Here is a 23,962-nt window from a genome sequence, read left to right as displayed (position 1 = left end):
ATAATGTATTCAAGGTGGCGCCCGTGGCCTAATGGATAAGGCGTCTGACTTCTAATCAGACGATTGTGGGTTCGAGTCCCACCGGGCGTGGCCTTTTTTTTTTTTTTTTTTTTTTTTCTTTCTTTGAGTTTTATGCAAAACATGTCTAATTTATACTTTCCCTTTTTAAGCATTATTTTTTTATTTTGTAACGTTCTTCTCATTTTGCATTATTTATTAAGAATCATTAGTTTTTCTATATATATATATATATATATATATATATATATATATATATATATATATATATATATATATATATATATATATATTAACTCTTTTTTAATTTATTTCGTACAATTTAATTATTCCTTTTCATTTATTACATTTTCTTAAAAAAAAAAACCATTTTCTCTTTGATTTTAAAACTTAATATCAAAGGCACAAAACGAGTAGATGTATATTTGTTTCAAGGACTCGTAAATGTCAAGGGATTGAAGTAGTTCATTTGATGACCATTCAAGAGTTTATATATGCCATAATAAATTAAAAATGTCCAATATGCTATTATATGAAACGCTTTATATATATTTGAAGAAAATTTTTTTTCCAAAAAAAGTATCTAATAAAATTTTTTTTCTAAAAAGTACCTAATAAAATTTTTTTTCTAAAAAGTACCTAATAAAAAAAGTTTTGCCAAAAAATACCAAACAAAATTTTTTCTTTTCCAAAGAGTACCAAGTGACGTTTTCCTTCGATTGACCGTTAAATATAACGGTTGACTGGTCAAAATCGAAAATTCTTTTTCCTCATCTTCAATTTATTTTCCAATTTAACTTCGATTTTGAGTAAAAAGTAGAGGAACAAGATAGTGAAAAAATTAAAGTGGAAAAGAAATTGAAGATGAGGAAGAAGAATTTTCGATTTTGACCAGTCAACCGTTATATTTGACGATCAATTGAAGGAAAACGTCACTTGGTACTCTTTGGAAAAGAAAAAATTTTGTTTGGTATTTTTTGGCAAAACTTTTTTTATTAGGTACTTTTTAGAAAAAAAATTTTATTAGGTACTTTTTGACATTTTTTCCTATATTTAATTTTCTTAAAATATATATAAAGCGTTTCATATAATAGCATATTGGACATTTTTAATTTATTATGGTATATATAAACTCTTGAATGGTCATCAAATGAACTACTTCAATCACTTGACATTTATTATAAGTAAACTCCTGCTCTTGCTAACCGGGGGCGATTGGGTTGATTTTTGTTGACTTTTTAACTATCATTGACTTTAGATGTTAATGATCCGCTGTTACTAACTCAGCTAAGTGATTGTCAGTTGTTAGTCACAACGAACAACCTCAAAACCTTAACATTGGGCTAAGAGGCGCTTATTATGGGATATAAATTTTGACGAAGCTCATTTATGAATTTTTTTTTTTTTTACAAAAAACGCTTATTTACTTCAAAATTTCAGGGTTAGAAAGGGCCTTAGTATCTGAAATTTCTGTTTAATAAAGTAGACATTTAAAAATTTCCAATGTATGATTATTTCTTTATCAATTAAGAAATATATAACACGTCTATATTTATAATGATAAATATAATATATAAGATCCGTCTCTATTATGTTTCCAAACACCAGTTAAAGTTTTAAATCGACCCTCTATAGAATGCACAATTATATAAAGAACGTTCATAATCTTGCTATTTGGATGGATCCATTATTTGCAACGAATTTATAATAGTCGTTCTCCTGTGCAACGACCTCATGTACGAGACCACCACCACCAAACCAGCCCAATAAGATTTTCTTAAATCACTAGATCAATTTCAATACTTAAATTTTCAATTAATTGAATATATGAACTAGGATGAATATATGAACTATTACTATTCCGTCTGTATTCGCCCATTTTTTGAATGAATATATGAACTAGGATGAAGAGCATAAACAATACAAAATAGTTAGATAAATAACGAGAATTCACTGCGACAATTGATTCGAGGGTGTACAACTACTATTCAGTCAGTATTCACCCATTTTTGGAGCCAACTATTCAAAATTAATTAGCCTCTAATCTCCATTAAAAAAGATTTAAGGTTTTCTAATTCTTAAACCCCTTTTTCTCCATTAGAATTTCAACAAAAAGGTTCTGATCTCCATAGGACCAAGCTCAACAAAAAGGCTTGAGCCGCTTACAGGGCGGCCTTTGATAGGGATGTTCTCTTCTCATCTTAGACTTCTCCTGGTTTGCTGATAAGCTCATTTCCTTCACGTTTTTTATCTGACAAAACTTTAACAAATGGAGTCTAAAAAGTTAGAAAGGCCGCTAAACCATAGTAAAGGATAAACTAAACCACCCACAGAAAAATGAGGAAAATGCAATAGCGGAAAGTTAATAATAATAATAATAATAATAATAATAGTAAAATAAAATAAAATAAAAAAAACACACACGCACTAAATAGCAATAATGGCATAAAATAGAAAATGAAGAAAAAGGAAGCGAAGTAAAAAATGGGTTAAGAAGAGTGAAGACTTACATTATTAGGGTTGATCGAAGAATAAAATAAAAGTGAAGTAAATCATGGGTTAAGAAGAGTAGAAACAATAGTTAGGCGTACTCCATATTCATGATCCATGGATCACGGACGGATTTCCGTTCGTCCCATTTGATTCCCAGTTTCCCACCAACAAATCATATTCCCTCCCTATCCGGCTATCCCTAATTTCAATTTCTTACTCTTTATATATACCGTGCTGAGCACTCCCACACGTTAATTAACAAATACTACTACCTTTGAGTAAATTAAATGAGTGGATTCATCATGTTAAAAAAAGAAAAGAAAAAACACGAGATAAATTGGTAGATAATAAATGAGATTATATATTGACCTATTAAAATGATTATTTATAATTTTAAAGTGATTAATTAAAGAAATTAACTGATTTATGAATTCGTTTTATGATGAGATACAAGACGAGTTGGATAGATTATTATCAAAAGAAAAAAGGCTACAAAGTAAGTAGGATAAATCTCAGATAAAATTGGAACAAAATCAAATAAAACAGAAAGAGTATTTATATATTACTTTCAAATTTTGTACATTGTACCTAATATTAACAAGGTGATTGAGAGTTAAAATTTCGGTGTTTATTTTTTTTTTAGATATGTAGCCAAATATGTATGTTTACTATTTGTATCTATAGAATAATTTATATTTTTAAGAAAATTAAATATTTTGTATTCGCAATTTAACATTATATTTATTTTTATTTGAATGTGTATTTATTGAAATTAACATAATTTATTTTTATTGAATATTATTATTTTAAACTTAGGGTAATAGTCTTATTTTTCCATTTTTTCTTCATTAATAAGATTGGACAACAAAATTAGCACAAGAAGCTTTTAGTCCTATGTGATTTGTGACTATTCAATAACTAGGAATATATAACTATATTAAGAATGTTTGACAGCTCATTTTGCTTTTATATTCTTAACTAAAAATGTACTTTCTCTTCTCTGCTTCTTTTAACTTGCAACACTGAAAACTTGCAACACTGAGATAAGGTCAAATTATTTTGAATTTTGACCCTATAAGTTAAATCAATTTGAATTCAAATACTCCGTAGGTTTCTCTCAGATCGCACTCTAAAAATTTTGGGTGAAATTTAGTGAAAAGCAAAATTAAGTAGGATAATAAGACAATAAACAAGTGAATAGTAGAATTAAGTAATTAAAATGGAGAGAGATAATGAGCTTGTGAATGAGATTAAAAGAAAAAGAGTGCGACCAATGCCAAAAAGGAAAATGGTGTAAAATAAGTAAGACAAACTAAAATAGAAAATAATGCAAATTAAAACGGGCATAAAGAGTAAAAATTAGAGTTCGAATCTAAATCTAATAATATTCGACTTGAATTGAACCCATGTTTATCCCTAGTCAACCTTTTCCTACAACCTAAAGTAAACAACATATTTCAATATTGGTTGAACGTAGGGAAATTATCAATGGTACTCTTAAATTTTTGCAGTATTCTTAAGTTTTTTCGATTATTAATGGTGCCCTTGTGTTATTGAGCGTCTTACAACGGTAACTTTTTTTTATTTTTTCCGTCCAAAAACGTTAACTTTTTTTTCTTCTCTTTTTTATATTTTAAATTGAAAAATAAAAGAAAAAAAAAATTAACGGTTTTGGACGATTTTAGATAGAAAAAATTGAAAAATGTTACAGTTGTAAAACGCTTAATAATACGAGGGTACCATTGATAATCGAAGGAGTACCATTGATAATATCCGTTGAACATATGAAATAAAAAATAAGGTGAAGAGCGGAAATAGTATAAGATAATAAGAATAATTTGTAAAAGTAAGATCACAAATAAAAGAAAATCAACTGTAAAACCCATCACCATTTTTATTGTAAGGAATTAAAAAGAGAAAAAAAGAGGCCACTATTTTGTTCATTGGTCTACAATCAAAGATTTAATGACTATTAATTTTAAGTGTGCAGAATCAGTATTAAGTATTCACCCATTTTCTGCACCAACAACTAATCAAGATTAGCTTCTAATTTCCAAGCCATGGTCATTAACAAAGATTTACTAAGTCACTTTTCTGGCTTTCTCCTTAGAATTTCAACAAAAAGGTTCTGATCTCCATTGGACCAAGCTCAACAAGAAGGCTTGAGCTGCTTACAGGGCGTCCTCTGATAGGGATGTGCTCCTTTGCGGCATCTCCTTCGACTCGCCATTTCATTCTTCTCATCTCCGACTTTTCTTGGTTTGCTGATAAGCTCATTTCCTTCACTTCATTTATCTGAGAAATTTTACAAATGGAGTCGTAAAAAGATAGAAAGGCCACTATATAGAGATAGCTAAGGGCGAATCCAAAATGCTGGTACAAGACGAGTAAAACACTCATCTCTACTCATGTACAGTACCAACTCTGCTGTTATTTTTTTGTTTTATGTTACTCAATTCGATATCAATAAGTTTTTAGCCAAATGACCCTGGCCTTGATTCCCCTGAACAAGATTATGGCGGAACTCTAGTTATGTACAAGGGAAAGCTTCGGGGACTAGTTCATACCTTCTTCCCGAGAAACATTTTTCGGAGTTCAACGATGGCCATTCTCGAGTATTCGGCATCTTCACCCGCCTAACAACATAGTCACCATAGAAAAAGATCGAATGATTAAAGAAGTTTGATTCCAACACCAATTGCATAGAATTATTAACCTTAGTTATCACTAACAAGTTTAATTACGACTCTAATGGTTAATCAGAAACAACTTCTTTGTCATCACTAATAAGAGTAAAGTTGCGTACGCTTGACCCAAAGTGTATAAAGGTTTTACCTCATAGAGATGTGCTAAACGGAGCAGTACAGAGTTATCTTCCAATTCCTGCATATTTGAGCATATAACAGTACAAATTTAGAGACGTAAGCACGAAAACACACAAATAAACTTGCAGAAAGCCCCTCCGACTCTTAACAAAACATCGTTTTCAAAAGTGTTGCTATGCGAGAAGTCTCAAGTCGCAAACTACCTGGAGAGTTATAACAGCAACATTTAGAGGTAAACTGTAGTTTGTGTCCATGGAAGTCATCTTTGTTAATCGAGATGCTTTCCAACTGTCTGAATTCTGCATTCCCAGTTTATATATCATGTACAAGTTATGTAGACCAGCGATTTGTTGAGTGTTGTAGATGTACATCGATAACATACCTCGTGCACAAAAGCCAGTAGAAGAGGAGAGTAAACTTCTTGACTAGTCGTCCTGCGCCATTGAGCACCACCTCCTAGTTTGTGAACATTCATATAATAGTGACCTCGAATCTGCACGAGAGGGAGTTCAATGATGCATTCCACTTCAACAAGTTCGATAGAAATGTGGCGTAGACAGAAAATATAGGAAAAATTGAACGTAGAAACTTTGAACTTTGGCGTAGAAGTGGTTGCTACATGAGCTACCAAGTATAATACCACATGTACAACCATGTCAAATAAGGGTGTCGTGCGTGCAACTACATCAGGAAAAAAGGGGGCCCACCGCCCACATGTAGACTACAACAAGTGACCTAATGTTTAGGTTAAAAGGTGAAAACTAAGTTTAAAGTTCGTCCTAGAGAATACAATACTTGAAATTGAACTTGTCTAAAGGACTCGAGTGTAAGAAAACAATAGATAAAGTTCCATGGTCATCTATATGCAAGTACACTTATGAGAGGAGTGGAGTGTACACAAAGGCAAATCCATATACGAGCACTGCAATATGATATACCCAGTTTAGGTTTGAAATGATCACTCTGAGACTATAAAAAATGATCGCTTTAAAACTGTAGGTGATCACTTTAAAGTTATAAGTAATCTATCCTAAAACAGTGAGACTGTTTCATTTGAGAACGTGTGAATAACAGATGGAAATTTAAAAAGTGAGAAATCATTAAAATTGCAAAAGTGTGACATACCGTAAGTCCCTCACACTTGTCCAGAGCACAAACTTCTTCATCAAGGGGTTCCTGCACCCCTCTACCATCATCGAAAAGTAGACGCCTGACCCACATAAAGAAAGACTAGGTGTAAATAGAGGATCGAGGATAAACCTGTATTTGACAAAGCTTCATAATTGTGATAGTCGCAAATGAAATGCAACAGGAAAACCTATGGAGCATTAGTTCAATTTCACCATCTTCAATGCTGGCACCTCCGGTGGCACGATCAACCAAAATTGAGAACTCGTGGTTACTGTCGTTAAAATATATTCCTAGATTAATCTGAAAAGAAAATGAAGTAGCATTACAATGCATTTGAATTCCTAATAAGACATCAATTACGAAGTGTTTGAATCGATTTTGTGCAATTAAAAATTAGTTGATAATATCGTGCTAATCACATTTGGTTCAATTCAGGTCATAAAGTCGAATCGGGTTTGAACATCGATCATTGAATTTGACAGGTAATAATTTGAAAGCATTTAGTAGAAACACTATAAAATTTATCTGATTGTGAAGTAATAAATGGAATTTCCAAAAACCAGTAATCATTTCAAAGTGAAATCAAAAAAACATTAACCGGATAATAGTTTCCAGCCACAGGTTGATTGACGGAAAGCTTCCAGTCTTCTCGATAATTCCGAATCTGCGGAAAGATGTAACAAGGAGAGCTGTTAAAATCACAACACCAAGAAAAATTGAATAGTTCAGATAATAAGGCTAATGGCCATGTCGTATTGCATTAGCCGCGTTGTAAAGGTTTCCAAAAAGCACGAATTGATAATTCCCGCGTAGTAAAGGTGTAAATAAACGCATTTTGGGCGTTCCAAGGAATATCTTATGCCTTCGGTCAATATTTGGCACTACGATAACCACATCATTTTCGTTACCGCATCACGGTGATTGCGAATATTAACACATTTTTGCACTAAGAATCATAAGTAACTAAGAAGATAGAAATGTTTGAAGATGATGATGTTAACGAATCAAATCAACCAAGAGCTTAAGCTAATGGTTGAGGCCTTAGAATATGTTAGATACTCTAACACGGCCCTTCACACAAGTGCCCTTTGGACTAAAAGTGTGGATGCATCACAGCCCTAATCATACCTGATGCGAAATATTTCACTTGAATTTGAAGGGTGGTTGAGATTCGAACCAACTCAATAAAAAGCTTAAGCTAATGATTGAGACCCCAGAATATGTTATATACTCTAACAGATGATGTATTAGGCATATATATATATATATATCAATAGGCCAGAGAAGATATACCCGTTTAATAAAATCTCGTCCATTAGAGTCGGTATAAAATTCCTTTTTGGTGGCCAAATTTGTTTTCATCTTTGTGATAACTTCTTTGCCATCAGAAATAGTAGGTATTGGGCCAATCTTAAAACAAAAATCATGTCAGAAATTACAATTAATAACATACTAAACCACATTTGAACTACAAACAACATTGTGTAGACACAAAGGAAATTCCCTTTTGTATGGGGGGGACTGAGGAGGAGGGTGTAAAAGTTCTTACAGTAAATTCCACCTCAGCATGCTCCTTGTCCTTATACAACCGAGTGACCTACAAGAGAAGCAAAACAAAAAACCTCGAATTGAAACTTTAGGTTTGTGGTTCGGATAAGTCTCCAATTATAGAAGTTTGTACTAGTATATGAAGGAGATCGGAACCTGGTATATCCATGAATCAAACTGTTGGTGAATTTCATCTACAAGTATTCCGCGCACAACCACCATCGGCCCCTATATAGATCAAATAGGAACAAAATCAAGCATGTGGCAATTATTTTGAGTGCTTGATCGTATATTTTGACTGTTTAACCAAACAAAAAGCCAAAAACCAAAAGCTAATGATTAAAAGATAAGATGCATACTGTGCTATTGACAACAGACGGGGCACCAGAAGGTCGAAAGATGTATGCACCAGAAGCCTAAAAATGAAATGACTCACTATGTCAGTAAAAGCAGTTTGTAAGTTTAATGACAGCATTCAGTAGAGATATGCATACCTGGCCATCATCACCTATGCTTGAAGTATACCAAAGAAAGCTTTGATGTAATGGTACATCGACCTGCGAAAATGAGATAAATACTACAAATTCTAATTGTCATGGAACCAACTCAACTAAATGTTTAAACTGATGATTGAGGCCCCATGATATGTTATATACTCTAACACGCCCCCTCACACGAGAGTCATTTGGCCTAGAATTGTGGATACAGCACAGGCACTCCTCATACTTAGCGCTTCCTATTCCTCTTTAAATGAGAGGTGGTTGAGATTTGAACCTGAGACCTCTTGTCACGTTGGCTTCTGAAACCATGTTAAGGAACCAACTCAACCAAAAGCTTAAACTGATGGTTGAGGCCCGAAGATATGTTATATACTCTACACTAATGACTAAAACAAGAAAAAATGATGCCTAACTAGAGACACACTTCAATGCTGTTAAGTTGTTCAACGAGCCTTTTTCCTAGCCTCGAGAACCATCGTAAGCTTTCGCAAACTCTATGATCACACATACTGAAGGGCTAAGTTGCTATAATGTTCGTTTTTCAATGGAAATCAACAATCGAAGCTTATCGTATTCAGTATTCAATATTGATGCTCGTTATAGACAAACCGTAAAATCAAAGACTGTCTAAAAACTGTAGCAGTACTTATCTTAAGTACTTGACCAAATGCAGAAACCATGTGACGCAAAATAACTTAACAATCTCCCTCCATCACAAAGGTATGTTTCATCGCTTTGTTTATATGAGTTTTCATTTAATTAAATTGGAATGTATCTTTGGAACGTAGGAAGTATTGTGAATTTTAAATGTCAGATCATAGATTTTAAGTGTCTTACCCCTTTTTTAGAATTAAACATTTTAACTGCTTGACCAGATGCAGAAAATGACATCTTCAAATTTCCCGGTCCAATATTAACTATCTGTTTTTGTACTTTGTCCATGACCGATACACTGCTTCTTTCGACCCCTCCTAAGATAAATATGCAATGAAAAGAAGTGAGAGTTATAAAAAACAATGGAGTTTTTAAGACGAGAAGACTAAGGACTTGCCTTTGCTGGTTTTCTTAGAAACAAAATACGTATTCCAACCCAACGGTGGCACAGAAACTTCAAACAAGAGCCAGAACTTGGGAGCCTTATTTGATGATGTTCCCAAGTAAGCACTGATGTAGAAGTTCCTCAAGCTGATGGTTACATTATCCATATCAATATATTGAGCTTGCACCTCATTTCCTAACGAATCATGGACAATGAGATTTTCATCATCAACCTGATCAAAGCATACATTAGATTTCACCCAAAGCCGAGTTAATGAATCCAAATGTTTCGTTTGGGCAAGATCAGCAAATAGCAACACGAACAAAACTGACAAAACAAAGAGGTTGTTTATCAAATATAAGCATAATGATAAAAAGAATTGTACAACAAACAATAATTAAATAACAAACTGTTTAGATGAATAACAATTTCAAAGGAGCGGAGCAGACAAAAATAACAAAAGCGCTTGTGGTTCAATGGAACAGGTATGGTTTGTCCGCATCTTTCAGGAAAAAAAACCCCACTTGAACCTTGCCTTGTGCGGGATACTGGGAGTATCCTTTATCTTTACCTTTTATGAAGCAGACAAAAATAAAGCAGCAGAAGGAAAAGGGAGCTCACTGGGATTCTAATAACATCAGATCGATTCCATCCGAGCGGATTATATGCTACCACCACCTGAAGTAACCATAGATACATTTTTAATTTTCACTCAAAAAAGGCTTCTTAAAAGCACCAAAATTGAAGATAAATGATCAATTACCAAACTTTTCCCCTTTGGAATCTCTTGTTCAGTTGCTGGGCAGTAACTTATGTTGAGAAGTTGACACTGAGATAATTCGATAGCAACAATAAACTAAAAAGGCAGTGCTATAATTCGAAAATCCAAATGCCCGCTGTCAAAAAAGACAAAGGAATGATGAACTTTAGGCAAACTTTACCTGGCTTAGAGTAACCGAAGATGTGTCGCATGAACGTTTTGCGTTTTTATCGAGTAGGCAGGCTAGAGCTGAATTTGTGACAGCTTCTGCCTAAAAAACGTGACTTTATTTCAGAACTTATACCGTGAAATTAACGTAAGATAGTGAAGTTAAGCACAAATTCAGCAAACAATTTAGCACCTCAGAGGCTCCTACGGCTAGGCGCTTCATATAGTCATCTGTAGTGTGTTGCTTGGCAGTACCAGTAATGGCATCATGATGCTGTGCAATACCTAATGCATCCCCTAAACTGAATGTGTTTGGACCTGCAGTTCTCCTACCCGAAAGATATTCAAGTTGTCGTGCTGCCTATTGCAAACCGAAAACAAGTTGGTTAAAATAATAAACAGATAGGCACATTTCAAAGCAAAAAAAGTGTATCTACTTAATGCAGGCTATAAGTATGGAAGATGGAGATTGTTAAATGTACTACCAGATAATATCCACTTAGTGAACGTATGTATCGCTTGAAAGCAGGTCGGCTAGTGAAGTATCCAGTCCAGTAAGCGTTTTCGCCATCGGCATAACTATAACCAGATGCAACAATGTGTATACAAAAATTAGGAAAATTACAAACTAAGCACTCTCCGTGTCTGTTTGAGTTTGCCCCATACCTCCAAGAAAGCTCTCACATTTTCTAGGGGTATGCGGCAAACTCATGGAAACAGAAGAGTATGTTTTTATGAGAAAGTGACTGGGAGAGGAGAGGATATAGGAGGTCGACTATCACTTACGGGAAATAGTCATGAGATTTGAGAGGCCAAGTCTCACTTGCCATATTTTTAGCTTTGGTATAGATAGAGGGCGTTGAATACAGAGCATTCACTCGACCATCCTACAATATCATAAAAAGGAAAAATAAACTATAATATGTTCGGTTAACATCTATATTTAACTCCAATTAACTCCAACAACCTTGTTAACATAATGTATCAATTTGTCTATTTGCTTGAACCAAGATTCTGCATATTGATACTGAAAGTCATCGCCCATTGTCCACATAATGTGGTTTGTCCTAGTCACATTTGCCTGTGAGGTAGCAAATGATTAGCTAGAATCTCATTGCTACATGATCGATTTAGAGGAACTAAATTTTTCAAGAAAACAAAATAACCGAAAAAGAAAATTTGAAAATTTTACCTGACTAATGGCAGCAAGAACAAATTCATTGACTCGTTCAGCAACATTATAGTCATATAAAAGGGGATTATCCTACAATTGTATCATAAAACAAATGAGTGAGGGACTAAAACCGAAAACAGAAAGGATTTCATAATATCGATCTGAGGTAAAGATAAAACCTGGACAGGTATAGAACGCTCATCATTCACTTCAAAATGAAATGGATCGGGTGGACTATAATGAACTGGGAATGTGTTTGCAAATATCTACAAGGTAAGTAAGGAAATCAAATTAAACAATGAGTCATATATATTTGTTTTGCATTTACTGGTCATTTTCGAGCCAAGGGTCTCGCTGACAGCGACCTCCTTATCTCTTTTGATAAGGGTATGGTCTACCGTCATCCAACCTTCCCCAAACCCTAATCATAGCTTCTATTAGCAGAATATACAGTGTACGATGAAATGATGATGATGATGACTACAAGATTATATATAGTGAACCTGAGAAGAGCTACCAAACGTCTTTGACCCACGCCATATAGTTTCAAGAGATTTATGGTCTTTGCGCACAGCTCTGTCCTGATAATCGATCCTTGCAAAATGCACCGAGTCGAAACCAAGCTACACAGAGTAATAATCGCTGTCTCATGCAATGATACATACAAACATCTCGATTATACAAAAATAGTTCATGATTGTTGGACAAAAAAACGAGACTTTATTCATCGTAAAGCTACAGAATGTACCTCAGCGCCAAGGAGGTAAGCCTGCACTGCAGAATGTCCGAAAGGGTCAATCTGCCATCCAGCACGGGGTGTCTTATTGAACTGTTTCATTATAGCTCGATGACCCAAAGTAGTTTGATCAATCATGTCTATATAATGGCTTGCTGCTTCATCGTGCATAACCCATCCACCATTTCTACATCAATATGAGATATGCCCACATTACAGTGTGATTTATCACCAAAATCACAAAATATACAGAAAAATGATGCCGCCTACACGAATTCCATCTGTCCAGCATCTACCAATTTTCCCATTTCCTCTTGTATCTCCTCGTCTTGAGTCGCCCACCATCGCTGAAAGAAAGCCTGATACAAGCATGAAATTCTTGCATATTAACATATATAATTTACATATAAAAACTACCCAAAGTTATACCAACAGCTATATTTTCAGTCTATTACAGCATAGTGCAAGTTAGTACCAAACTTAGTCTGTGTGTGAATCATGTTGGGCTACTATAGGCAAACTCTTTTTATGCGTGCATTTTATCACTCTGATACAATGTTAAATATTTCATCACCTCAAATGCCATTGAATATCTCCCACTTTGGGAGTTGGCGGTTACATGTACGCAACCTTATCCTTATTAGCGAAAATAAAGAGACTGTTTCCGATATGACGAGTTATATTCAAATAGTGCATCATGATCTGAAACCTAATAAAATTGTTTAATTAATAAAACCTCCCAATCTCATCCCCTTATTAGACACATCACAAGCTTTACTCTTTAGATGGTCATATCTATTGCAAAAATTTAATAAAATTCAAATTAAATAAAGCAATCTTCACATAAGAATCTCAGCAATTTTTGAGAGTACACCGTCAGTAACTAGATATGTTCAAAATAGACCTGATAATCCAACATTTACCTGACTCTGTAACCCAACTCGATTCGACCCGACATTAAATATAGACTAACAATTATGTAAAAACAAATATGAAGACAAGACCCAAGTCGACCCCTGACCCGAATGAACACCTTTATCTATAACCATATGTTGCAGATTTGGAATAATAATCCAGTATTAAAACAATCAAAATACTAACCTGTTCAGCAAAAACAAATTTCCGATTAGCATCACGCCGCAATGCTTCAACAACCGAGTCCAACACATTCTCGACACAAGCACCCTACACAGTGAAAATCAATGTCTAAACAGACTGAGCTACTCTTGTGAGAAACCGTCTCTCGATGAAATGACCTCAAACAAGGAGCCCATAATATCATAATATGTATTAGATGGACTACATCTAATCTATGAATAAGGTGTGTCTCTCGATAAAACCGTCTCAAAAGAAAGACAAAAAGTGAAATCACACAAACCTGAATGGTAGTATTTGATCCAACATAATACTGATCAACTGTCTTCAACCACCCAACATCATCATGTGAATGTGGAACCAAATGAACATTCAATTTACCATCAACAACACCTGCACCAGTATTATATTTTATACAGCAGACTGACTCTACTGAACATAAAGTAATCAATAAGGATATAACATAGAAAATACTCATCATAAACAGATCACAAGCAAACTACACACAAGCAAGATTATGTCAATAATAAAGACCCTTTTTAAAGCTCATGATTTCATAAAGATCTAGCTCTATAAAGACAACAATTGTACACATACAAAGAAGGTAGGCCCCTCAAGAAACTATCTTTACAAACCCAACCAAGCTCATTATAACATCTATCAACATTATTGTTATTTATTTAATTATTGCATTCAATTACTATTTACTGTTGAACAATCCATTTATGATTTACACATGTATGTCAAATCAATAGTCATTTTTTTTGTTAGAGTCCATAAGCTAAGTTCTTCATTGAATTGATTTTTTGACATGGTATTAAAAGTTAGAGTGACAAAAGATCACGGGTTCGAATCTCACCCATCATTTAAAGTGGAATTAATTAGAGGTGTGCAAAATAAAAGAATAAAAAAATATTAAAGATCTTTAGTGTATTCAAGGTGGCGCCCGTGACCTAATGGATAAGGCGTCTGACTTCTAATCAGATGATTGTGGGATCTTGTCCCACCGGGCGTGTTTTTTTTTATTATTATTTTTTTTTATTTTTTTTATTTTTTTTTTTTTTTTTCTAAGTTTTATGCAAAACATGTCTAATTTATACTTTTCCTTTTTAAGCATTATTTGTTTATTTTGTAACATTCTTTTCATTTGCATTATTTATTTGGACTCATCACCTTTTTTAAGCATATATGTATATACATTTTAACTTCTTTTTAATTTATTTCGTACAATTTAATTATTCCTTTTCATTTATTACATTTTCTTAAAAAAAAAACCATTTTCTCTTTGATTTTAAAACTTAAAATCAAAGGCACAAAACGAGTAGATGTATATTTGTTTCAAGGACACGTAAATGTCAAGTGATTGAAGTAGTTCATTTGATGACCATTCAAGAGTTTATATATGCCATAATAAATTAAAAATGTCCAATATTCTATTACATGAAACGCTTTATATATATTTTAGGAAAATTAAATATAGGAAAAAATGTAAAAAAGAACCTAATAAAATGTACCTAATAAAAAAAATTTTGCCAAAAAATACCAAATAAAATTTTAATTTTCAAAAGAGTACCAAGTGACGTTTTTCTTCGATTGACCGTTAAATATAACGGTTGACTAGTCAAAATCAAAAATTCTTTTTCTCGTCTTCAATTTATTTTCCAATTAATTGATTTAAAGGATAAACTAAACCACCCACAGAAAAATGAGGAAAATGCAATAGCGGAAAGTTAATAATAATAATAATAATAATAATAATAGTAAAATAAAATAAAATAAAAAAAACACACACGCACTAAATAGCAATAATGGCATAAAATAGAAAATGAAGAAAAAGGAAGCGAAGTAAAAAATGGGTTAAGAAGAGTGAAGACTTACATTATTAGGGTTGATCGAAGAATAAAATAAAAGTGAAGTAAATCATGGGTTAAGAAGAGTAGAAACAATAGTTAGGCGTACTCCATATTCATGATCCATGGATCACGGACGGATTTCCGTTCGTCCCATTTGATTCCCAGTTTCCCACCAACAAATCATATTCCCTCCCTATCCGGCTATCCCTAATTTCAATTTCTTACTCTTTATATATACCGTGCTGAGCACTCCCACACGTTAATTAACAAATACTACTACCTTTGAGTAAATTAAATGAGTGGATTCATCATGTTAAAAAAAGAAAAGAAAAAACACGAGATAAATTGGTAGATAATAAATGAGATTATATATTGACCTATTAAAATGATTATTTATAATTTTAAAGTGATTAATTAAAGAAATTAACTGATTTATGAATTCGTTTTATGATGAGATACAAGACGAGTTGGATAGATTATTATCAAAAGAAAAAAGGCTACAAAGTAAGTAGGATAAATCTCAGATAAAATTGGAACAAAATCAAATAAAACAGAAAGAGTATTTATATATTACTTTCAAATTTTGTACATTGTACCTAATATTAACAAGGTGATTGAGAGTTAAAATTTCGGTGTTTATTTTTTTTTTAGATATGTAGCCAAATATGTATGTTTACTATTTGTATCTATAGAATAATTTATATTTTTAAGAAAATTAAATATTTTGTATTCGCAATTTAACATTATATTTATTTTTATTTGAATGTGTATTTATTGAAATTAACATAATTTATTTTTATTGAATATTATTATTTTAAACTTAGGGTAATAGTCTTATTTTTCCATTTTTTCTTCATTAATAAGATTGGACAACAAAATTAGCACAAGAAGCTTTTAGTCCTATGTGATTTGTGACTATTCAATAACTAGGAATATATAACTATATTAAGAATGTTTGACAGCTCATTTTGCTTTTATATTCTTAACTAAAAATGTACTTTGCAACACTATTTACAATCACAAGTGTTGCTTTGACCTTCTAAGATTAATTATTAATCAAACAAAATAATACAGTCATTTTGATACCCATTGTCCATGTTAGGACTTAGGAGACAACAGCAAAGTGCTAGATTCCCATTTCCCATATAGTAGTAATATATGATTCAGAAACCAGTAGAAAGAAAGTCTCTACACGATCACATCAATATGACAGTATGGGTGAAATATGAGATGCTAAAACCAACCCAAGATAACAAACAAAATATTTCAATGAAAATTTCCAAATTTCATTTAACAATACATTGAAGGGAATCAGTTTGTCCATGGAACTAAACGTTGTCGAAGGGATTGATTCTCTTTAGTGCCTAACCGCGACCTTTACCTTCACGAGCGGAAAATACAATAGTCAGTATATATCGAAGTGAGATAATAAGCTAACATCAGTCGACTTATGACTTAACAGATAGGGCCGTACGAAAGGACCTGGTAATCTGCATCATTTCTTCTCCTCCTCGCTCGATGGCTTGTCTTCATCTTTCTTCTGCAAAGCATTACAAGGACCGTAAGATTTACAGAAGTAAGCTTGTTTTGTTTTCCTACACTACTAAAAGTGTTGATTTTGAATAGCCTGAAATAGCCAAACATAGTAAATTTCAACTCACCTCAGACTGACTCTGCATGGTAGCCAGCAAATCCTTCACGGATGGATCATTTGGGTCGACTCCAGGAAGCTGTGAAAATACATTAGCTTTATGTATGAATGATTACTATCAAATGATCTTAAGCTAAAAACAAGTATAAATGTGATCAAGCAACACCGAAAGCTGGCAGCTATGCATGATTGAACATAATTTACATTGACATAAAAGGTGAAAGTTGAGCAATGTAAGATCCCAGTAACGTACCGAAGCAAGAATAGATGAAACAAAGGACTCGTCTGCCAACAATTTACTCATATCAGTCTGACTTGACTGACTTGTGGACTCTTTTGCACCTTCCTCCTTAGAGAGCTGCAGAGCTGCAAAAAACAAGAGGTTAATACAATACAAAGCTTTAACATGTTGAACAGCTAAATAATGCGTTTCGAGAATCCATTTAGTCAGCTAAATAATGTGTTTAAGAGCCCATTTATGCAGAACGAGGAGAAATCAGTCTTAGATATCGCTGTCGAACTCAACTGAGAAAAACTCTATAAAAAAGTTTGGCTAACGTGTTAAAGCAAAGGAGAAGAGAAGTGAATTGGTTAATGCAGTGTTTCAAGCTTAGTTCATCACCTTAACTCCACTTTCCTGTAGGGGGTCAATCCAAGAGCACTAAAAGGGGTAAATGGTAACAACTAACAAGCACAAGCTTTGGATGGTGGACAGCTATAAGAACAAACTTCAATCATTTCTGCTTCTCACAACACAGTTCAGATTTTACCGCCTATAACATTTAGGATAAAAATTGAATTGAAGGATACCTGAAGATTTTTAGGGTTTATGCATCATTATACCATGCGCACTTCTTATTTATGTGACGCAGCAAATGATGTTTGCTACCAATGGTCGATCAAAAACATCTTGGTTAGTGTTATCACTAACAAGGTAAGGTGGCGTACATCCGACCCTCTAAATCCCACCCTAGGTGAGAACCATCATTATACAGAAAATAAATACTCTTTCCATCCCCCCTGATTTTTCCCCATTAAATTTAACCTATAATTACCCTAAAAAAGGACATGGTTCCACCTACAAAAACCACTAAAATTCCCAGCCACCCATTTTTTTTAAATCTAGTGCCATCCCCGGGGATTGGATCAAATAACATGACAGCAGGCACCGCATCTTACATAATTTTTGGTATCGAACATTAAGCATATGTTAATAAGCAAAGAGATTAAAACTCTCATGACCAAAATCAAAAGTAAAAATTACACAACAGATGCATCACCTGTTGGGAAAGTTGGGAAACCACAAAACTATATGTTCTAATCAGTACAATGATTGTAAAAGTAGCTCTATATTGGTTACTAAAGACACTGACCCCATAACAGTTAAACAATGCCATTTTCCAGTAACTTTACTTGCATAAAAGGGGATAATTATGTTGGGACTATACAAAGAGAAACTAACCAAGTTGCAAGTCCTGGTCATCAGCTGCATCCGACATATCTATATCTCGCACCACCACACTGGAGGCAGGATCATCCATTGACATTGCCAATGCCTGCTGCAGCAGGGCATCATCATCCTGTAGAAAACGTGGGTTAAACTTATTTTTCAAAAATCTTAAAGGTTAAGATGCTACCCTCTTCTATGCAGGGTAACTTTGCACTTTCCATATAAGTTCAGCCTTGCATTTTACAAGGATTACACATTTGTTAAAATGGTCAATATAACGGTTCTCTAAGAAACCAATAGAACCTCCAAGCATGTCATGATGTGATAGCTTTACACAGAAAGTAAACAACTAAACTACAGCTAACAAAGAAAGAAATTTAAACAAAAGGCAGAGCCTAAGACACCACCACCACCACAATCACACACCTCTGTCATGTCATTTCTCTTATCAGCTTCTGAGCTTGCAGCATTGTTACTTTCTCCCATAGTGGCATCTTGAGAGCCTGATTGTTCCCCTCCTTTATCCTGTCTAGATGCTTCTTCTGCAGCCCTTTTTGCAGCCGCTTCTTGTCTAGCCCTCTCTTCTTCCATTGAGACTCTAAGAGCAAGAGCCAACTCAGGATCCAAATTTGGATCCACACCAAAGTCAAACCCAGAAACTCCACCAGCTGCAGCTGCTGCTGCTGCTGCAGCAAATCCACTTCCTCCTTCCCCATCTCCAGTAAATATTGGAGTACTGTCACAAGAGATTATTATGAATCAGAACAAATTTGCCAGCTTACAAAACGAACCAACGTAAATAGAACTAAGAGTAGCACATATGTAAAATCACTAACCTAATCAGCACATCAGATAGGGCATTGGCACCTGGAGGCACACGGACAATATGGCTGGTTTCATTATTATTTACAGCAGCAACCAAGGCCTCAAGTTTCTCTGACTTGCCTTCCTCGTCTTCACCAAAATCAACAACATCAAGTGCCACACTATTCTTTTTTAACTTCCTTCCAATCATTTCCAACACTTTTTTATCATATTTAACAGGACTGAAAAAAGATAATTATATATTAAAATGTAAACTAGAACGTCAAAGACAAAGTAACTGAAAAAGAATTCCAACCTTCCAGCAAACACAATGATTCTTTGTTGTTGTTTCTTGTTTTGACGATGCTTAAGAGCCAACTGTGCAACCTGAATTCCAGCAGCCAAGTTCATTTCACCACCTATTTCTAAGCCTGGCAGCAGAGAAAACAGTAAAAATCATATATAATTTTTATGTCAGAAAGCTTCCGCCAAGAGAAATCAATAAATGAATAAAGGAAAATAAGCCTCACGTTACCCATAAAAACAGATGACGAAAGAACAAAACAATACCCTTTTATTACTACAGTTGAAATGAAAACATATTTAGAAATCAGATGGTGGATTTTCAGGGCTTTGAATTACAATCATGAATGGAAAATAGCCGAGTTACCTAATTAGATTGCCAATTTGAAACAAGAACTCCCCTTTTTTATCCTTTAACTTGCACCAAGTTTCAAAAATCAACATCTACCACAATATCAAGCAAAAGTTCACTAAAAATTCTGAAGGACACCATATTAAGTCATTGACTAGATTCCTTCACAACGCAAAGAAAATTCAGCATTTCACTTTAAACACTACCTATTCATTTGCCACAAAACGTCATCTAACCAACTAGTGTCCAACATTTCCAATCATCTATAGTGCTTCAAACAGTGGTTTTTGTTAAACCTAAACACAGACCCAAATTCCTTCGAACATATCTATTACTTCTTGCACTTAATCTACCTAACTTGATTGATGGAAGATTTTTCAATTTAAGCTAGCTAACATCCAAGATATATTTCCGATTATGTAAGCATACACAAAACCCCAACTCCAGTTGACCAACTCCCACGCCCAAGTAAAAAGAAGGGTTGTGGTAGGTTAGTGACAACCACCGTAAAACATTGTCATATCTTATCACTTATTTCATGATATGAATTCAGATAATATGTGGGTGCCCTAAATTAGTAACACACTGACCTAGATACAGTGATACCCACATCGCGTCAAATTGAGCAAGGGTTTTGCGTTTTACATCTCAAAACACAATTGTAGTGTGAAGTATAAGAGTTGCTAGGTCCCTGCCGAAAATTGCGGCTCATACCTCTCAGGTGTGGCGTCCAATGAGCAAAACTTAATATGTTTTATAGTAAGAGACCAAAACTTTTGGATCTAAGCAAAGATTGGCACCTTAGAATGTTGCAACTACTTCACATAAGTAACTAGTGTTGGTAGATTTTAGAGAACATAAAACAAACATTTTTGTCTGCTAGAGATAAAGTGGCTTTGAAAAAATTTGAAGAAGGGGCAATAGGCATTGCTCTGAATTCGAAATCCAATAATGTTGGTGTTGTATTAATGGATGATGATTTGCTGATACAAGAAGGAAGTTGAGTAAAAGCAAGAATTGCTCACATACCCGTGAGTGAAGCTTATTTGGGTTGTGTTATAAATGCCCTAGCTAAACCTACTGATGATAAGGCTGAAATTTCGGCTTCGAAATCTCAATTAATTGAATCTCCTGCTCCGAATATAATTTCGAGACATTCTGTATATGAGCCTCTTCAAACCAGACTTATTGCTATTGATACAATGATCCCAAGGAGATGATAATTAAAATAAAGCAAATATACAAATTGAAATATTCACGACTCACGAGACATGAAAATATAGGAATAATAAAGTGATTTTTTAAAAGGACGTGATAATCAAAACAAAGCAAATATACAAATTGAAGTATTCACGACTCACGAGACATGAAACGATAGGAAGTAAATGAAGGTGGAATTAATATAAATAAGTGGTAAACCGATGATGTGGTAGAAATGCGAATAATAAGTCATAGAATCATACGACGAAGCTTGTGTAATGACTAATGAAGAAAAAAATGAATATCATCAATGCATATACCTACACATAATAATCAAATTAAGAAGTATCCCATCATTGAATAAAATTATATATTTGCAAAGATATGTCATGTTAGGCAGGCACAAACCAAAGATATTATTTTTTTTCCAATCCAAACTAAATCGAATCAATTTGGATTAGTTTCAATAGGGCTAAAGATTTATACTTCTTTGGTTTTGAATTATAATAGACTACAGTAATATGACTCATCAAATTACGTGCACTTCTTATTTATTTGAAATTGCACGTGATGTTTTACTACCAAGGGTCGATCGAAAATAACCTCTTCATTATCACCAACAAGTGTACAACAAAGATAAAGTTGTGTACATCTAACCCCAAACCATACCCTAGGTAAGAGCCACGTAATGGCATTGGGACATTGAAATGTTGTTATAGTCATAGTTACATGGAACTGGAACGTAGCCACATTCCGCAATCTAGGAACATTCGTCCACAATCATCACGAAACGCGACCCAAATCACCCAAATCACAATGGTTGTAGGGTACAATTCAAACTCAAGAAAAAAAGGATAATTATCTTTATAGTAATGACCAAAAGAGATTATCAGATCTTAGTAGGGTGAAACCTAGAAAACCAAAAACATTCCACTGAAAAACCATTTTTTAAAGCAAAAAATTCATTTTAGTTTAATTTTGCTTACAAATATTTTTTTATACATAATGTATCTCATATCCAATCGTTCACGAGTCAATCAAGGTAGTGTTCCTTGTTCCCCTTCCCATTCCCTGTTCCTAACCGAATGTCGTTCCAGGTAACAATGGTAGTAGTGTACAATTCAAACTCAAGAGAAAAAGGATAATCATCTTTATAGTAATGACCAAAAGAGATTATCAGATCTTAGTAGGGTGAAGTGTGCCAAGAACAAACAAAAAACAACATTGTCTAAGATTAGGAGATTAAAGATACATAGGACTACTTGGAGGAGTTGTTAATAGATGTCAAAGAGGGGGAAATATCTAGAAGAAATAGATGGAAGAGTACAAAAATTTTATGAGCTAAATAATCAAACTAGAGGCAAAAGAAGCTTGGAGAAAATAAAGAAAAAGGAAGCACTACAGCTTCTAGGGTGAATAGGATTGAGTCGATTAACTAACCTTCTAAACAAGTAGTGGAAAACAAACAAGATGTCTAACAGATAAGCATTATAGTAACGATTTACAAAAACAAAGGGTTTAAGCAAGACTACTCTAACTAGCAAGGAGTCAATATAAAGGTATAGGAGAAGGAGATGAAACACTAAAGCGTAAAATGCAAAAGCATAAACCAATTTTCTCTAACACTTGCATGATCTACATATCCCAATATTGGTTTATGCACATAAGGTATAAACCAATATTGGGACATGTTGAGGAGGGGGTCAAGATTCCTCAAGCACAATCAGTCTACATTAAGACCGCAAACAAAGGTCTTAAATAGGATAAGGAGACCTATAAAAGGAGAAGTTCCATTGTAAATGTTGTTGGCTGAAGAAATCCTATTAGTAAATGAAAAATGAAACTAAAGATAAAGCCAATGTTAAGCTACAGATGTGGAGATAATTGTAAGAATAAAAAGGTTTGGATTATTAAGTAAACATTGTAGCAGCATATTAACAATAAATAAAGGTGAATAAATGAAAGATCATTGGAACTATAATTGTATATAGCATTTTAGAACAAGTATAATCCTGGGCAATTGGTGATGTTGATTTGTTTTTGTTCATCTACCTGACCCATATTATTGGGACGGAAAATTTGGCATTGTTGGTATCACTCAAGTAAGTATTCATTATATACAAATCGATCCAAATGAAATAAATCAAAAAGTACTACAATAATAAATTCAAGGAAATCAATAAAGAGAACTAACCATGCATACAAGCCAATATCTTTCCAAGGTCACTAGTCGGAGTAACTAAAACACGAACACCCTTTCCGGCCATAGTTAAAATCCCCACAGTATTCTCCGGATTAGACTGTTACAAAATCATAAATCGATATCAACATCCAACACTCAATGATATTAACTCCAATAAAAGGATAAAATCGAAAACTAGGGTTTCCAACAAATTACCTGAGTCTTAGCGCCGCAAATGAGATTGACAGCGTCAGAAAGAGCTTGAAATCTATTAGGCGAGTAATCACCATTGCGCATCCACTCTGAATTGTCAATGCATATCATAGTCGCCTGAAATTCATATCAAAAAGTTTAAAAAGTTAGTACAGAATAAACCCTAATTTTGAACTCCTTTAGCTAAAATGGAATTCAAGATCATATCGAGTAGGGAAACCTCTAGCACCATGGTTTAGTATGTAGGTGGAGATCCGAGATAGAGATTTCAGAGACGAAGCCCAGAGTGAAGAGTTTTCGCGACGAACAAGAAATATGGTGTTTAACTTGTGCAGGAGGAAATGATTTATTGATGTATAATAGTATTTCGAAAATTAGTACTCCATAGAATTTTATTATAATATTAATTAATATTATTACATTCCGATAAAAATGGCAAAGCGAAATAATCCAATTGGCAATTCATA

The 23,962-nt window shown here is 33.8% G+C and overlaps 2 protein-coding genes and 1 non-coding gene across 8 annotated transcripts; 1 reads left to right on the top strand and 2 right to left on the bottom strand.

Moving 5' to 3' along the window:
• The first annotated feature begins 17 nt into the window (after positions 1–17).
• TRNAR-UCU (transfer RNA arginine (anticodon UCU)) lies at positions 18–90 on the top strand. The gene has a single exon. It is a non-coding gene; the product is annotated as a tRNA-Arg (tRNA).
• Positions 91–4,385: 4,295 nt separating this feature from the next.
• On the bottom strand, positions 4,386–14,129 carry LOC130824328 (alpha-mannosidase). Of its 2 annotated transcripts, XM_057689281.1 has the most exons (29): positions 13,771–14,129; positions 13,494–13,577; positions 12,663–12,751; positions 12,405–12,579; positions 12,160–12,279; positions 11,836–11,922; positions 11,675–11,746; positions 11,450–11,563; positions 11,269–11,369; positions 10,968–11,061; positions 10,676–10,843; positions 10,496–10,585; positions 10,318–10,383; positions 10,176–10,232; positions 9,567–9,786; positions 9,353–9,486; positions 8,510–8,572; positions 8,375–8,431; positions 8,172–8,243; positions 8,017–8,064; positions 7,761–7,877; positions 7,066–7,131; positions 6,655–6,767; positions 6,462–6,546; positions 5,719–5,829; positions 5,540–5,635; positions 5,347–5,394; positions 5,079–5,147; positions 4,386–4,806 (listed from the first exon to the last, which is right to left on the bottom strand). In XM_057689281.1, the coding sequence occupies exons 1-29, from the start codon at positions 13,966–13,968 to the stop codon at positions 4,618–4,620; spliced, it is 3,003 nt and encodes a 1,000-aa protein (XP_057545264.1). In that variant the 5' UTR covers positions 13,969–14,129; the 3' UTR covers positions 4,386–4,617. The 2 variants fall into 2 exon arrangements, with proteins under 2 accessions (XP_057545264.1, XP_057545265.1); XM_057689282.1 differs by lacking the exon at positions 7,761–7,877 and having other exon boundaries at positions 13,771–14,120.
• Positions 14,130–16,445: 2,316 nt separating this feature from the next.
• On the bottom strand, positions 16,446–23,908 carry LOC130824329 (26S proteasome non-ATPase regulatory subunit 4 homolog). 5 transcript variants are annotated; one of them, XM_057689284.1, is made up of 11 exons: positions 23,716–23,908; positions 23,499–23,612; positions 23,295–23,400; positions 19,562–19,676; positions 19,278–19,487; positions 18,868–19,177; positions 18,454–18,571; positions 17,245–17,357; positions 17,002–17,070; positions 16,801–16,880; positions 16,446–16,721 (listed from the first exon to the last, which is right to left on the bottom strand). In XM_057689284.1, the coding sequence occupies exons 1-10, from the start codon at positions 23,725–23,727 to the stop codon at positions 16,836–16,838; spliced, it is 1,212 nt and encodes a 403-aa protein (XP_057545267.1). In that variant the 5' UTR covers positions 23,728–23,908; the 3' UTR covers positions 16,446–16,721; positions 16,801–16,835. The 5 variants fall into 5 exon arrangements, with proteins under 5 accessions (XP_057545267.1, XP_057545268.1, XP_057545266.1 ...); XM_057689285.1 differs by having other exon boundaries at positions 16,815–16,880; XM_057689283.1 differs by having other exon boundaries at positions 16,823–16,880.
• Positions 23,909–23,962: the final 54 nt, after the last annotated feature.

Source organism: Amaranthus tricolor, chromosome 9, assembly GCF_026212465.1.
Source record: "Amaranthus tricolor cultivar Red isolate AtriRed21 chromosome 9, ASM2621246v1, whole genome shotgun sequence".
In the NCBI taxonomy this organism is placed as follows: Eukaryota; Viridiplantae; Streptophyta; class Magnoliopsida; order Caryophyllales; family Amaranthaceae; genus Amaranthus; species Amaranthus tricolor.
This window is presented reverse-complemented; position numbering and strand designations above follow the sequence as displayed.

Excerpts from the sequence above, each read along its gene's own strand:
- LOC130824329 (XM_057689284.1), bottom strand. Across the intron at positions 19,488-19,561 it reads ATCATTGTGTTTGCTGGAAG|TCCTGTTAAATATGATAAAA; the intron begins GTTGGAATTCTT and ends ATCTTTTTTCAG. Across the intron at positions 17,071-17,244 it reads TTTCATCTATTCTTGCTTCG|CTTCCTGGAGTCGACCCAAA; the intron begins GTACGTTACTGG and ends GTATTTTCACAG.
- LOC130824328 (XM_057689281.1), bottom strand. The coding sequence starts at position 13,968 with ATGATGAGTATTTTCTATGTTATATCCTTATTGATTACTTTATGTTCA. Across the intron at positions 12,280-12,404 it reads CTTACCTCCTTGGCGCTGAG|CTTGGTTTCGACTCGGTGCA; the intron begins GTACATTCTGTA and ends TACTCTGTGTAG. Across the intron at positions 11,564-11,674 it reads TTCTTGCTGCCATTAGTCAG|GCAAATGTGACTAGGACAAA; the intron begins GTAAAATTTTCA and ends GCTACCTCACAG.